Source organism: Kogia breviceps, chromosome 4, assembly GCF_026419965.1.
Source record: "Kogia breviceps isolate mKogBre1 chromosome 4, mKogBre1 haplotype 1, whole genome shotgun sequence".
Lineage (NCBI taxonomy): Eukaryota > Metazoa > Chordata > Mammalia > Artiodactyla > Physeteridae > Kogia > Kogia breviceps.
In genome coordinates this window covers 78356841-78372037 of record NC_081313.1, presented here as the reverse complement: position 1 = coordinate 78372037, position 15197 = coordinate 78356841, and the positions used below count along the sequence as shown (strand labels likewise).

The window sequence follows — 15197 nt, the reverse complement described above, 5'->3', positions numbered from 1 at the left end:
TTTTATTGAAGTATAGTTGATTTACAATGTGTTAATTTCTGCTGTACAGCAAAGTGACTTAGTTATTTTTTTTTTCACATTCTTTTCCATTCTTATTTATCACAGGATATTGAATATAGTACCCTGTGCTATACAGTAGGACTGTTGTTTATCCATCCTATATATGAAAAATTTTAAGTTTAACTTGATGAATTAGGAAAAAGTGATTGTAGATTTTAAGCAGTGCAAGTATTTGATTTTAAAAGGAGAAGGGAGTAAAACTAAGGGAACTTTGTCAATGTTAGACAATGGATTGGAGGAAAACTAGAATCTAAAGTGTTACATTTTGTCTTGTCAGCCTAAGTATTCCAATTAAGACAACCTGGAATAGAATCCTACTCTGTTATACTAGAGTTATAGTCTTTATTGCCTTGTTCTTATTTTAGAGATGGGAAAACATCTTTAGATGTAAAATTACTTTTCCAAAGTCACATCGACTGAATAAGGTTGGGAATGAGAGAAAAGATGGCATTCATGCTACCAGCAAGGTGAATGGTAGGAAAACCAGTGTACTCGAGTGGTTTAGACCTTTGTTTCCGGCCGAGGGGTCTAAATTCTACAAGTCACTAAGGTCCACAGACTGTGACTTGTCTTCCTGGTGCCGTGGAGATATGAGAAAAGAGAGTCCTCACAACCAGGTCCAGGCTTGGAGTCCTATCTTTCACAAAGTTCCTCCATTTTTAGAAAGTGGGTGGGTTTTTTTCACTTGTTTTTCCATAACAGGGCTTTTCATCTTCTCACGGGCCCAAGAAACCCATCTCAGTAGACGGAAGCCCTGAGTGGAATATTTCTGGTTTAGAGGAGGTGGAAGGGAAGCAGGGTGGTGCTGGGGGAGTACTTTTTCCTTGAGCTCAAGGCTAATGAGGTACCTTGAGAGGATCAGAAGAATGTATTTTTGTCTAACTTGGTCTTTCTCCAGTTTTCAATTTGTGGAAAAATAAGCCCCCTTTCTATACAGTTTCCTATCCCTCCTTCTTTAAACAAATTTGGAAAGAAATAATGTTTCTTCTGTGTCAGCAGGATGCATGCTAAGTGCATTGCTCTGGTGGTGACTGCATAGGAAGTGAAATGGAAATTATAGTTTATAGTGTGAAATGGATGGGCACAAGGCTTTTATCTTAATGTAAGCATATCCATAAGTGTGGCCTGAATTGAATTAAGAGTATACTAATGATGCAGTCTTTACAGGAAGCTTCATCTAAAATATATAGAGCAGTGAAGTTACTGGCTTGCTTGAACCTAACATTGCCATCAACTAATCTCAGTTTTGTCATTTGTTTATAGCCAAAAACGTTTGCCCTAGGTTTGTTTTAACCAAATATAATTTTTTTCATAGTCTAGATTTTCATTTTAACTTGCTCACTGTTGCAAAAGGTTTAAACATTTCATACAACTCATACCCCAGAAACATGATTTTATCTAAAGAAGGAAGAGGGTAGCTCTAGTTAGTCCATGTAAACTAGGCTTGTGTCTCACCCCCTCGCCCCGCATGCCTCTTATAGAAGACCGCATCTTTATTTTTATTTTTAGATAAAAAAAATAAAACTGGAGTTCTTATTTTAGAGATGGGAAAACATCTTTAGACGTAAAAATTACTTTTCCAAAGTCACATCGACTGAATAAGGTTGGGAGTGAGAGAAAAGATGGAATTCATGCTACCGGCAAGGTGAATGGTAGGAAAACCAGTGTACTTGGGTAGTTTAGACCTTTGTTTAACGGGTTCAGGTAACTCTTTTAAGATGAATCTGATCATTTTATAGCCACAGCTTATATGTTTTTTCCCCAACAACCAATAAAATAAATTCCTATCCTGGAAAGAGGGAAGCAGGGGGAGTACGGGTGGTGGTCCTGTGAGAAAATGCAAGGAGAGGGAGAGGAACCAATAATCAGATAAACATTTATTAAAACATTGTTGCAAAGCCCACTGGCATAGTCCACTCTAAAAACAAGCTAAAAAAAATTGTTAACCCTTCTTTTCAAAATACATTATTATGCTGGAAGTCAGCCAGCCACAGTTAAGGTAATCAATTCAGTTTTCATAGAACACATATCTCATGACCCAAGGGCTTGGCATCATTATCTCCAATCTCGTAAATTTGAACATCCAAATTCCTCCACCTTTAAATAACTGTTTATCTTGGAAGTGTTAACCCGTGAACTAGCAAAGCCTCCTCCAATGATATCTTTGGCCTCTAAATTAATTTCTTGAAGAATCAATTTTACTTCTCTTTGGAGACAAAATACCAAGATTGGGCTGGGTTATTGGTTACACAAAACAATCAAGATGATGTGGGCTCATTCAGGATCCCCAAATTATATGAAACAGAAGGTGCAGATAAATGAAGGGTTTACTTTCATTGTGCTTTTAGGTTCTCTGACTGCCCTGGCAAAGACAAAGGGCAGTTCACTAGTGGTTTTATCTGGTGGGGAGGAAAATTATTTCAGGAAAGCATTTTTCATAATTTTCTATAAAAATGAGAGAATGTACATTCCCTTAAATCTGTAAATGGGAGATTTATCAATTTTCTAATTATTCATGTAGTTCAGCAGGTTAGTACTTAATAATGATTTCCTGAAAATAGCAAAATATCAACGAACGAATATCTGAGATAAAGTTCTTTTACGTTGCCTGTGTTTTTAAACTTCTTTTGTCTGATAATTTGAAGTTGCTTTTCCAACTGACCCTCTCATAAATACCTTCCTTGATTCAAACATTTCATTGGTCTCTTCCCAGTTGAGAGTAAACAAATTAACACTGAGAAGCCATTTCATTCCTTTTACTTGTTCCTTCGCAGTTGAGAGTAAACAAAGTTGATGCTAACCAGCCTTTCATTCCTCCTACTAGCCTCTTCCTAGATGAGGCTAAACAAAGTTGACACTGAACAGTCATTAGTCATTACCCCTGTAAAGTCAGTTTCGTCCTAGCCTTGCCCTTTTTCCCCCCTCCCCACAAGCCCCCAGCAACATTGCACAGGGCTCTGAGCCTCTTCCGCCAATCTGGTATTTAGGACCTGCCAGTTCCCCCACCCATCTCCATTGGAACCTGGAAGGAGCTGCTGTCAATTGCTCCCCATTGTTTCTGTTTTGAATAGTTCTAAATAAGCTCAGACTTAGTTACTTAAAGCCTACTCTTTGGAGTTTGCATACCTTGTGCTAAAACCTTTCAGGACCTGTCATCAACAGGCCAACTCTCCTATTTCACCTACCCCATCTTCCTCCTCCAGGGCCAGGCATTGTATGAAGTGACACAGCGAGGAGGATAGTGGAGGTACTTCCTGTTTCCAACCGAAGACTATTCTTGGCTGCATTTATTATGTTTTCTAATATTCTGGATGTTATTTTAGTTGGTAGCCCCTGCCTCCTTATCAGTTTTTACCTGTAATGAACTAATTAACAACAAGAATATTACTCATCTGTATTATTATTGGTACTCTCTGGGAGCTTTGTGTGTGCTGTTGCACTCAGCCTTCCACTTTTACCATTGGGTGATAAATTTTGAACACTGAATATGTCAGTTGGATTCCATTTCTCATATTTCTGAGTGGTACCCTTAACAGGATTTCTAAAAATATCATTTTGGTTTTCACTGTAGTCATCTACCCTGTTTCAATACTTTCATTTTGCTGTTGGCATATGACTAGAGATGGTTGCATTTGACAGTGAAATCTAATGTGTGAACTGTAGAATATGTACTAAAACAGGCACACTGCACAGGGATTTCTCAGGCTCTTCCATCTTCATCAGGTGTTTTCTATTTCAGAGAGAATGGTGAGAAACCACTGAGTTGTTTTTCTAGACAGTCTCACAATAGCACTTTAAGGTAAGAAGTCTTTAAGGGCAGACAAGGAAGAAATGAATATGCAAAGGCTTCAGAAAACATCTGCTGAAGAACTGGGCCTAATGAGAAAGAAGAAAATATACTATCCAATTGGAATGTTGTATATCCACCTTTCTCGAATTCTTTTTTTATTATTATTTCTTAAAATATAACCCAATAAAGATCATGATATCTTTATGAAATTATCTTTGCAAAGCTGTTTTGGGGTTCTCTAAACAGATGTTCACAGTTTGCCTTTTTAAAAAAATCTTACGGTGGTGGAAGATAAGTTTTATTAATAAATGTTTACCCTTCCTTTTAGTTAGCTTTAGTGGTATCTTTTAATTCACTCTATGAATGTGTCCCTTACTATTGATGAATGTGTATGAAGTTGACTATGAGAATAGCAATGATTTCTTTGAAGACAGTCTAGCTTTTAGGAAATAAATATATGACTTTCCAGAAGGCTAGAAAAAGTATGATAGTATTTATGCTCATTTGTAGTATACCCATAGTATCATAGATGTTGGATCGGAAAGAGAGCATCTGGCTCAAACCCTTAATTTTCTAGATGAGGACTCTTGAGTCCAGAGAAGATAAGTGACTTCTTCAAAGTTATGCAGATAACTAAAATCAAGTCCTAGATCTTACTAATCCCAAATTCAGTGTTCCTTCCACTACACTACACAACCAAAATACTTTATGTACTACTGGAATTAAATTTAAGCCCATAAAAAGTCCATTATTGATTGAAATCCCAGACTTATTTCTCTAATTTTTCTACTTTTATATTATTAGTCTCACTCCTCTGAGAAGTCCATATTATTTTTTCTGTTCCTCTAATGGGAACCTAAAATATCTTGGTTTCTAACTCAGTATCACACTGAAAATATTTGCATTCATTTATGCTTCATATCCAATCAATATATAATAATTTTTTGTCTACAAACCATCTATTTTCTCTTTTAAATTATGAACTGGATGGCAAGGACATTGATAATTTCCTATTTGTTACAGCCCATGTAAAGTACACTTCGGGACCCTATGAAGTGCGACTTCTTTCAATTTATTTTTTTATAGTATCTTTGCACTCTGAGGCAACCCTATATGTCTCCTGTGTGTGTGGCATATGCATACTCTGTGGGCATTTTACTAGGTGATGGTCATTATAATAGGAATTACAGCCTCATTCCTTCTATTTCCTTTTATTAGGCCCACCACTAATACCAACTAACCAAAGAAGCTGATCACATGGAAAACACTCTATATAATCTTTAAAGAACCGGTTTCAGTTAATCATATAGTACAACATAATTACGGAGTCTGAGTATTGGAAAGCGATCTCCTGTGCCTACCCTGGAAAAATATTTTAAATAAAAGTGACGAAGTCCTCAACAAGCCATCAACAACTAACATAGGTTACAGCCACTAAAATCAGTTCTTTTACATCTGGTTTAAATCCTTATTACTGCAGTAGAATTCTATGATATGTCTCCTGTGGAAGGACTATTTAACATTGTTGTGAGTGGTGCAGGACATCGGTAGAAAAAGCAGCTTTGTTTTCTTCAGATATTTTCATAACCACCTATATTATTTGAAAAATATATTTTTACTTCTCCTGAAGTTTTTTAATATAAAAAGTTATGAAAGGAAGTGAATGATATCAGAATTCATTAAAGTCAATCTTGGGAACGATTTGCCTCGAAGGATAAAGAGGGAAACAAATGTTCCCAAGCAAGTCAAAACACAGACTAAGATTTTACCTGCCACTCTGCCCATCAAAAGTGACTATAATTTGGGTGGGTGAAAAAATTAAACACTTGGCTCCCAAAGAGATGCTCCTGAGTTCAAATGCAATACATGATCTGGTGCCTGGCTACATCCACAATCTTTACAGCACTTCTTTACCGAGAAGAATTTAGATTATACTGATTCTGAGCTGGAAGTCCTGAGCTGGAAACTCCTTTGCTACTAAGGAAACTTTGTTGAGAAATAGAGTGACCAAAAGAAATACGGAAGTCAGAAAGCTGCACACCATTTGGGCAAAATCTGGTTGGAGAGGAAAGCAGTTCCCATGATTAGTGAGCTTCCCCAGCTAGCCTGTAGGTGGGTGTGTTTAACAGAAGAAGCAATGGGAACCCGCCTGTCAGCCAGCCTTTTGAGCTAATTAGCTCAGCATACAACAAAGATAAGTGAGCCTGGGAGGAGGGCCCCCTGAGGGGTCTTTAGATTCTGGGAAATGTCTGATTGGCAGATGTTAAAAGAGATTCTTTGGTAATCCTGTGCATCAATGAGCTGCACAAATTCAGACCAGCACTGCAAAAATTCAGGCATGAGGACACTGTGCAGCAGGCTCGCACAGGCAGACCCAAGATGGACAGAACCTTGGAATCCTTGAGACACATCATTGCCCAAGTCTTGCCTCACAGAGACCCGGCTCTAGTCTTCAAAGACTGTAAGTACTGAAGGGAAAAACGTTTTTTGACTTTTTTTAGAAAATAGTCCTAAAGGTCTAGTCACATCCTATTTAAGTATGTTTTCTCCTAAATCTCTGTAGTCGTGTGCTGTGGTCTAAGTGGTATTTAACTTGTTCCTGACTTCAGACAGAATAATTTCATTTCACCTACGGGTATCAGTCGCTGGGATATTTTGTCAGTGATATATCTCATTAACCGATTAGAAGTCTGTCTGAAAATCTAAGGTTCGCCTAAGACTTAATGAACTTTTCCAGATGATTTTTAAATAAATCAAGACTGATTGGTACTAGGATTAAAACTAAAAATACCTTGAATATGTTAATAAAGTATCTCTTTTTTTACCTGTTTAATCCTCCATACCATAAATATTTTTGTTGCAAACAAGTTAATAAATCACCACTGAGCTCTTAAATTTTGATAACAAAGTATAACACTTCAGTTAAAAGGCCAGTAAAATGAGAAGTCTTCCCACTTCTGCAACAACGCCCTCCCCTCCCCCCAAAAAAATTTAAACAGCTATGGCAAAGTTATTTCAAAATCTTTTTTTAATGGTTATGAAAAATAATTCAATCAAGATTTCCAATTCTAGCAATACTATTAGACCATTTATCATGTAACTTCGTTTCTGGAACCAATTTGATTTCCTGCTGCTGCAAAACAGACTATCTTCACCTTGTATCTTATCTACAGTGGGTTTCATATTACAAAGGGCTTCTGAAACAGAACTTTGCTATGGAACTGCCCAAAAGGTAAAATGCATATGGAATTTTTTTTTTTAACTTCAATAAATTACAGCTTTCTTCTTTGTGAATCTCGTATGTTTGTGTCCATCAAAACATCAATGGTTTGTATTTTTGCTTTCTGATTGCTGAATAATGTTCGTTTCCAGATGTCCTTTTAGTTTGTATTTCTCATATGTGTGATGAAGAGAAAGAAATGTTAGGCAATTTTATTCTGTAAAATTTTCTTCTTAGAAATTAAATTGTAACCCATTTGCCCACTAAGGCATAAAGTGAAAGCCTGCTTTCTTTTTCCTTTTTTCTCTTCCTTTCTTTATTTTGCTTTCTTACTCCGCTTACTCTTTCTCTTGCTTTCTTACTTTCTTGCTTTCTTTTAAATATTGTCTTCAAGCATGTGTCAATAGCTATGTTACAACTAATAAAAATCACTCCCTCCCCCAGTCTAGCCTGGAGTCTATTCAGGTTTGGCATGTTTTTTTAAAGTGAAAAGGGGAGGAAAGAATGCCTCTCTCCTACAATAGCACTGAATTCACTAGTGAAGGGTAAAAAGGATCTTGACCTGCCTAAGACTTTGGATAAACTGTAGAGGACCAGGGATCATGTGGTGAGGGTTTGAGTAGTAGAAACAGTAAATGGAAATAGAGGTGAAATTTTTCACTGAGTTCATTGTGAATTTAAGACATTTAATCTGAAATTATATGGCCCACTTTTTGAACTGAACTAAATCCCAGCAATTGTTTACAGTTTACCAGAGAGAATAAAACAGAAAAGGATTAAAATAAAACATTCGTTAGTTTCCATCATCCAGGACTTTGTGGGAACTCTTTTATATGGAAAAGCAAAGAAGTGTCCTGTTTTATATATTTCATTCCTTAACATAGAACTTAAAATTTCATCAGATAGCATTGCCTGCTTACCCTAGAATGGGCTGCCACTCTGCAATTGCTTGCATGGTTTAATAGGTGTAATAGGTGTGAATTTTAACTTCTGAGCCTCTCCCTTCAGGTGTATCTGATCTGAAAAATGCCTAAATGAAAGTAAGCCAAATGGCAGATTTCTGTGCCAGGGGTTTTTATGATATCCAAACATCCAACCACTCACCATCCTCATGGAATAAATGGGAACAGTTTCACTTACTTTCTGGGGCAGACATCACAAGTCTGCCTAGGGCCTATGCCATGCCTCGGCAACCTACCATGCATGTGCCAGGGTTTAGCACGTGGACTCATTTTCTTTGGCACACCCATAAGTTGCTGCCACCACAGTCCTGCTTTACACAGCCTGTAAAAAGCTGCTATCAAACCTTGAATAGCAGGTTCTAAGCAGCCTCCTCTCCTAGTCACTCTTGTCTCCTCTTCCCCCACCCCAGGCCAGTCTCTTTTTGCCAGAAGGAAAGAACTCAGCACTTGAACACATCACTGCCAATTCCTTAAGAAAAATTGCTACCTTGCTTTCCTACAAGATGAAAAGCCAATTCAACAATGCTTAAAACCATGCACAGTTGAACAAAGGAGCATAAAAAAATAATAATAACATTCTAAAAGTGTTTTTCTAAATTTCTCTTCTATGATGCAAAGGCAGTTCTTTTCTCTTTATTCTTCAGAAACATTTAATACAAGGAATGTAAACGATCATTTGATTAATTTGTTGCCCTCCCTTGGCTTTTGATTTCTTTAAAAACAAGCAATAGTAAATTGAATTTTCTCTTCAAGTTGGTCAGGAAAAGTACCCAGAGAGTTTTCTGGTCTGAGACCGATGCACATGGGGATAGTTACATTCATTTAAGGAAATAAAATATGAATGTTTTTCTCAGCCAAGGAGGCCCTCCAAGTGGCATTTTGTAATGCATTAAACCTCTCATTTGTTTTAGACAGGTGTTCATCTGGCAAAAGTTGTAATTTGTTTTTTATTTTCTTTCCTGAAAGGAAATTTCATGACATTTTCCCCTTTTTCTCTATTTTGCATTTCAAATGAAAAATAATGGAAAGAAATTTAAAATGAGGTGGGCTCTCAGTTTTGTAATTTGCTCATCAAGCTGACACTGGACTGTTCTCCACCACCTAAATCTCTCCATTTTGTAACAAGTATCTCTGGAAATCTCTACCACCAGACAGAATCTCTTTGCAGAGAAATTAAGGCATATATCCATGTTGCCCTTCATTCTTGGCTTTGTGCAACATCCAATTTCTTTTCATGTGTCATGTGTCACAACCAAAGATGAGCTGTCCTGAAAGCAGCCCTTGTCAGCTCTTTTGAGAGTTTGTGTGTGAGCTTACTATCTGTTTGCCCCTGTTTAACAATTTCTCACATGCTTTCCCAAAGGAAATCACCGCCCCATGATTTCAAGATGTCTGCACTTTCAGATCCTACTCTGAGCATTAACTCAAATTACAAGAGCATAATATGCTTATCTGCCATCTTGGGATCCTCCTTCATGCATTAATAGTAATGCTAAGCTGTCAGTCCTCATCGTGTGATTAAGGCACTATGCTAAGAACATTTACCCTTCACAGCAAGCCAATAACATAGGTACTATTGATTTTATAGGTGAGAGAACTGAGGCCTGTGGAGGTTAAGGTGACTTGCCCAAGGCCACACCTAATAAAATGATAGAGCCAGGATTCAAATTCTATCTTCCAACCTCTCACCTTTAGCCATTGCAAGACATTGCCTCTCAGAGGTGTTACATTACCATGTCATTTGTGCTGTCATGGCAGTATCTGTTAGGAAAACAGAGATGGAACTGAAATGGACTCTTCTGGGTGTATGGAGAGAGCCCATTAAATAGGCATATCTGAACAGGAGAGTAATAAGGGAAGGGCATTTTTGAGGAGAGACAACAGTTTGTCCAAAGGCAGATTAGGCAATACAGGAACAATGCATCAGGGGAGGTGCAGACAAGGCTGAGAAGGCAAGTGGAGTCACACTCAAGTGTAAGCAACAAGGGTCCATTAGAGTTAGCAGTGATCGTAGATTAGTTCTGGAAGTGTATGGCCTCATGTTGTATTGGGGAAAGATTATATTGACATCTGCTGCAGGTATACTTCCTGATACTAAGCTGGAGAGAATTGCAGATTTTTCACAGCAAGAATCCTTTTGCCCATTCAGGCAAGATGCAATACATGCCTACAGGGAGAAACCACTTTCACTAAATAAAGGCCAAAATCAAGGCAAACTTTTTCAGATAGTTAAAAACTATCTTAGCTGTCATTAAAGCCATGAGAACATGTTGGTTTCTAGCACAGATTTATAAAGTGAAGTGTTAGATTTCACTAATGTTTCCCAAAATTTTATAATGAAAAAATACTGTGGAACATTTAACTAAACATTGCACAATTAGAAGAAAAATTTCTCACATATTTGAAGTACATTAGCTTTTCCATTTGAGGAGACATTTTCTTCATGAAAGGTTGTATTTATACCAGTTAGGTGAATACTTCAAAAAGTACATTTTTACCCTTTGGAAAAATTGGACCATACTATAGAGCTATTAAAAACATCTTAGTAATCATGAATCTGGCTGTATGGAATGCAAGAGAGGAAGAATTCTCAGGAGTCAAGTATTTTCCCCATCCCATGCTTTTTAGAGTAGTTATCTAAAATCTATAAATTTGATGATACATTTATGGTTTTTGCAATTCACATAAAGGAATGGAGTAGGATGTGAGGGATGAAGGCACTTGTGCAGTAAAATTCCTACACGTATTGTATTGCATTCCACCACAAAAAGTGTGCTAGAAAGAGCATGGTTAAAAAACAAAAAACAGGGACTTCCCTGGCGGCTCAGTGATCAAGAATCCACCTGCCAATGGTGGGGACATGGATTCGATCCCTGGTCCGGGAAGATTCCACATGCCACGGAGCAACTAAGCCCATGTGCCACAACTGCTGAGCCCACGTGCCTAGAGTCCATGCTCCACAACAAGAGAAGCCACAGCAATGATGAAGCCCACGCACCACAAGGAAGAGTAGCCCCCACTCTCTGCAACTAGAGAAAGCCCGTGTGCAGCAATAGACCCAGTGCAGCCAAAAATAAATAAATAAATTTATTTTTTTTTAAAAGTGAAGTATTGTTATAAAAAACCCCAAAAAACAAAACTCCACTGCTTGCTAGCTCATTTTGGATTAATGATGGCATCTTAATTACAATAATTTGAACTCTGATAATTTTAGCATCTAAACTGGATGTCCATTCTACTGAAAAAGCCTATTCAAAAGCTAGTTTTACTTTATCTATTACAGGACACAACTATTTTTATTTGAATTTATACTAAAAGAGAAATGCAGATTTCATTTGAGCTATCTGTGGCATAAGCACTGTTCTCCTTTTTTCAGTAGATACATTTGGCAGAGTTTAAATACTAAAAGTCTTAGTGCCAGAGGAAAATTTTTCAAAATGGAAAAAAAGAAGTGGCTTCTTGATCACTTAATGGCCATATCTGTCCTAATACATTTATTTCTTAATAAATAAGATTTAACAAATCAAAATAAAATATGAGTGACACCCATCCTGTGATTGAATCTGGTGCCTCTTCATGGTCTGTTGTCTCATCTCACCATAGGCTTTTTTTTTAACAGTTAAGATTTGTTAGCCTGAACTCAACTTTAACAACTTCTGAAACTCATGTGTTAAGTTACAGCTCATAATAGGATACAGCTGCACAAGGGTGAGTTTCTAAGTTATGATTTTTCTGTTTAAATGATACGGTTTTACTGATTATGTGCTACAGATTGATTTAAGAAATGTAAGACAACTTTAGAAGCCTTTCATAAAAGAATCTTCTTTATTTAATACATTTCATATTGCTGTTTTAACCCCAAAGGCTCTTATTTCTTTTCTTCCATGTTCAAATGCTCATATAAGTTTAGTCTGTCAAGGCAGTTTTAAAAATCCTATTTTAAAAGAAAAAGGAAAAAAAAAAGAATCCTACTGAAAGTTTAATAATGACAAAATAGGCAATTATTACACTGCCTGTAGTTTTCTACATTCTCTCTCTGGTGTCCTTAGAATACTGTTTGAATTATGGTTTTGCTTTTTTTTTTTTTTTCTACTGGGATGATAATCAGTTTATCCCTATTTTGATCTCATCCCATTAATGCAGCTGTGGGAACACATCATCTAGTCACCACCCCTTTCACACTTATGGGCTGTATAGTGTAGTTTACATTTTTCTCATGTGCCTCTGTACTATGAGTTATAGTTTTGCTGGCATGTTTTTGTCCACACCTAAGTTGGAAGTCCCAGGAGGGCAAAGCCATACCTTGTACTTCTGTGTAACCCCCAAGGTGTCTCCCACAGGGCCAGGCACCTAGCAGGTGCACCACAGACTTTTCCGGTGGCTGATTTGTTTATTTTCTCCCTCACAATAAGGGGGAAGATTTTTCCCATTGTCAAGTGAAATATGATGAAATAAGTGGTACTGGGACTTTCTAAACCATCATCCATTGACACCTTAATCACAGCCTAATTGCATGCAGGGTTAAGTTGACAGCCCCATGAAACAGGAGACAACATGGAAGAAGGATGGGCTGTGAAAATAAACACTACCACCTCAGGCAACTTCCCCAGAACACTGCCTCAGGTTGGCCTTGGTAGAGCAGCCCAAATTATCCCATATACCACACTGGCAGTGACTCAGATTGCCAGTCCTTATATTCATCCTCAGGGTCTACCCTCAACTCTGGGTCACACAACTCTGTGTGCACCAAGCTCTTTAGGGCGAAACTCTGCCCGTGCCTTGTACATAAACCCTAGTTGGATAGCTTTGGCAGGATCATGGAGAGCTTTCTTATAATGACTCTACCTGGGGAAGGTATGTTACATGCCTAAAGCCACATTTGCACAGATTTGACCATTCTAACTAAACAGAACTGGTCAGCAAAGTAACAGTGTTTGATTTTTTTGTTTGTTTTTGTTATCTTGGATCCTTGGTTATCTAAAGTCAACGTTCCTACAAAGTCTCTTAAATATAGTGCAATGTCAGTGCCCAATGGCACATGGGAAAGATATCAATATATACTTCCTAATTGGTTAAGTAGATTACATCAGTTTTTAGTCTATGTAGCTTTTGTGGTTGGATGACATCATTTGAACCATGGTGCACAGATAAAGCACATTTGGGAGCTCAGGCCCTGCTATTGCTGCTGCTGTTCAATTGTGATATATTTAATGACCTTTTATTTTAATGTCTTTGTGATTCCCTCTTGTTCCTTGATATTCTCTCCCCTCTGCCTTCTTAAAAAATTGCCTTGTACATCCAAAGATGTTTTTTAAGTGTTATTTAAATTTCTCCCCAAATGACTTATAGTTCAGCAATTTAAAAGTCTAAAGGTGAAAATTAAACCAAAACGAATGATGTACTTTTTTGCATATTATAGAGAATCTCCCAAGAGGTTAATTTTGTAAAAAAAAAAAAAAAAAAAAAAAAAAAAACCCAAAGGATCTTAATTCCCTCAGAGAAAGTGCAGAGTAGAGAATGGGGACCAGACCAGAAGAAAAGAAAAAGCAAACAAAAGAAACAACCAGCTTCCCAGCTGCTGAAGGAGCTAGGCACTGACTCTGGAGCATTACTAAAAGAAAATAATGCTGGGAACAAAGCAAGACTCTTAGCTGTCTCAGCTCTGTTGTGTGGCTGTGACTACCTTTGAAAGAGTATCTACAGAAAAGAAGAAGGGGCCCAAGATTCCTACATATTGTACACAACACACAAGCTGTGTCAGCAAGATTCCATTAGCCTGGTCAAAACTTGTCAAAGCCTGAGGATGGTTATAAATGTTTAGACAGCTGGCTCTGTTGGTCAGTGTCCTGGAGTTAGCCAAGCCAAGCACAAGACCTAAAGGTACCCTATTTTGCACGAATGGCAAATTGGTATCATGCCTTGAGCTTGCTCCTTAAATTATCTGGGGATCCTTTTCCTATTTCTCCTCAACAAATCTAGGGAATCACATTGACAAAAACAAGTTGTACATGATTGAATTGCTAGAATAGAAAATACTAATTAACTTTTTTTTAAGTATCACCTGCTAAGGGTAATTTAAAGATTATATTAAAATATTGCATAACAAAAATCCATCTGTTTGGAGGCAGAGAATCGATTTGAAAATATGTTTATCATCTTGAAATCCTCCTAATGGTTTATCCTTAAATGGTAGCCTTTCCAATTTGTCTTTGTTTTTGACAAGGGAAATTTTGCCCAGCTAGAATTTTTTTCTCACGTAAGGCATAAAGAAATTGTTTCTTTTTTCTGATAGATTCATAACATAACATTCATAACATACTGTTAAGACCCTTTATTACCAACAAATGACTGTCTTCCAGGAAGGACTTACCTCGTATTAGGTAATTGAACTGGGCAATGAACTATTATGTTTCTACTTTCCTGAAGCACAATCAATCATTAACATTGATTTCAAATAAGAATTAGCCCCTCTCTGTAGTTTTTGCTAAGAGCAGTTCTATTGCCATTAGCATTTATTAGAAAGTGAAAAATTGGGACAGACATCCATGTCTCCAGATTTTGAGACATGTAGCATTTCATCTATTTATTTTCTGGCCATTATGAAGCTTTGAGTTTAAGAGTGAATGATATTAAAAGAGCTTTTTTTTTTCATCTCTGAATTCTTCACATATTTTGGAAATAAATTTAAAAGCACAATGTGTCCAATTAGAGAATTTTCAGATTTGAGACTATTTTTAGAATGTTTAATGATATGGTTTCCGATACAAGAACAGTCAGTCTCAAAGATGCAACATGCAAGCATATAATCATGCCTTTTCCTTTCTTCCTTCACCTTCTCTAACCACAAATAATAGCTAACACTCTAGTGCTTACTATGTGTGAAGCTCTATTCTGAGCATTTTCCATTTTAAGCTTTACAGCAACCCTGTAATGTAAGTACTACATTTTATAGATAGAACAGGAGCACTAGGTAGGTTTCTTACAGTGGTAAAGACAGGATTCAAACCCAGGCATTCTGGCTCCAGAGTCCATGCTTTCAACTGCGTAAGGAAACTGCCCGCCTGTTGATAAAACGTGGAGATAGAAGATGCAGGACACATTTTATTGTGTTCAAACCAAAGCCTGTATTTGAGGACTCTTGTATAACACACTCTATAATCCATGG

At 37.2% G+C, this 15197-nt stretch overlaps 1 protein-coding gene across 1 annotated transcript in view; it reads left to right on the top strand.

Annotated features, from left to right (window-relative positions):
• The first annotated feature begins 5729 nt into the window (after positions 1-5729).
• The window catches only part of LIX1 (limb and CNS expressed 1), a 47713-nt gene continuing 38245 nt past the window's right edge, over positions 5730-15197 (top strand). Inside the window, exon 1 of the mRNA XM_059062910.2 lies at positions 5730-6311. Within this exon, the coding sequence (XP_058918893.1) occupies positions 6230-6311 (82 nt within the window). The 5' untranslated portion in view covers positions 5730-6229. The remainder of the gene's footprint in view (positions 6312-15197) is intronic.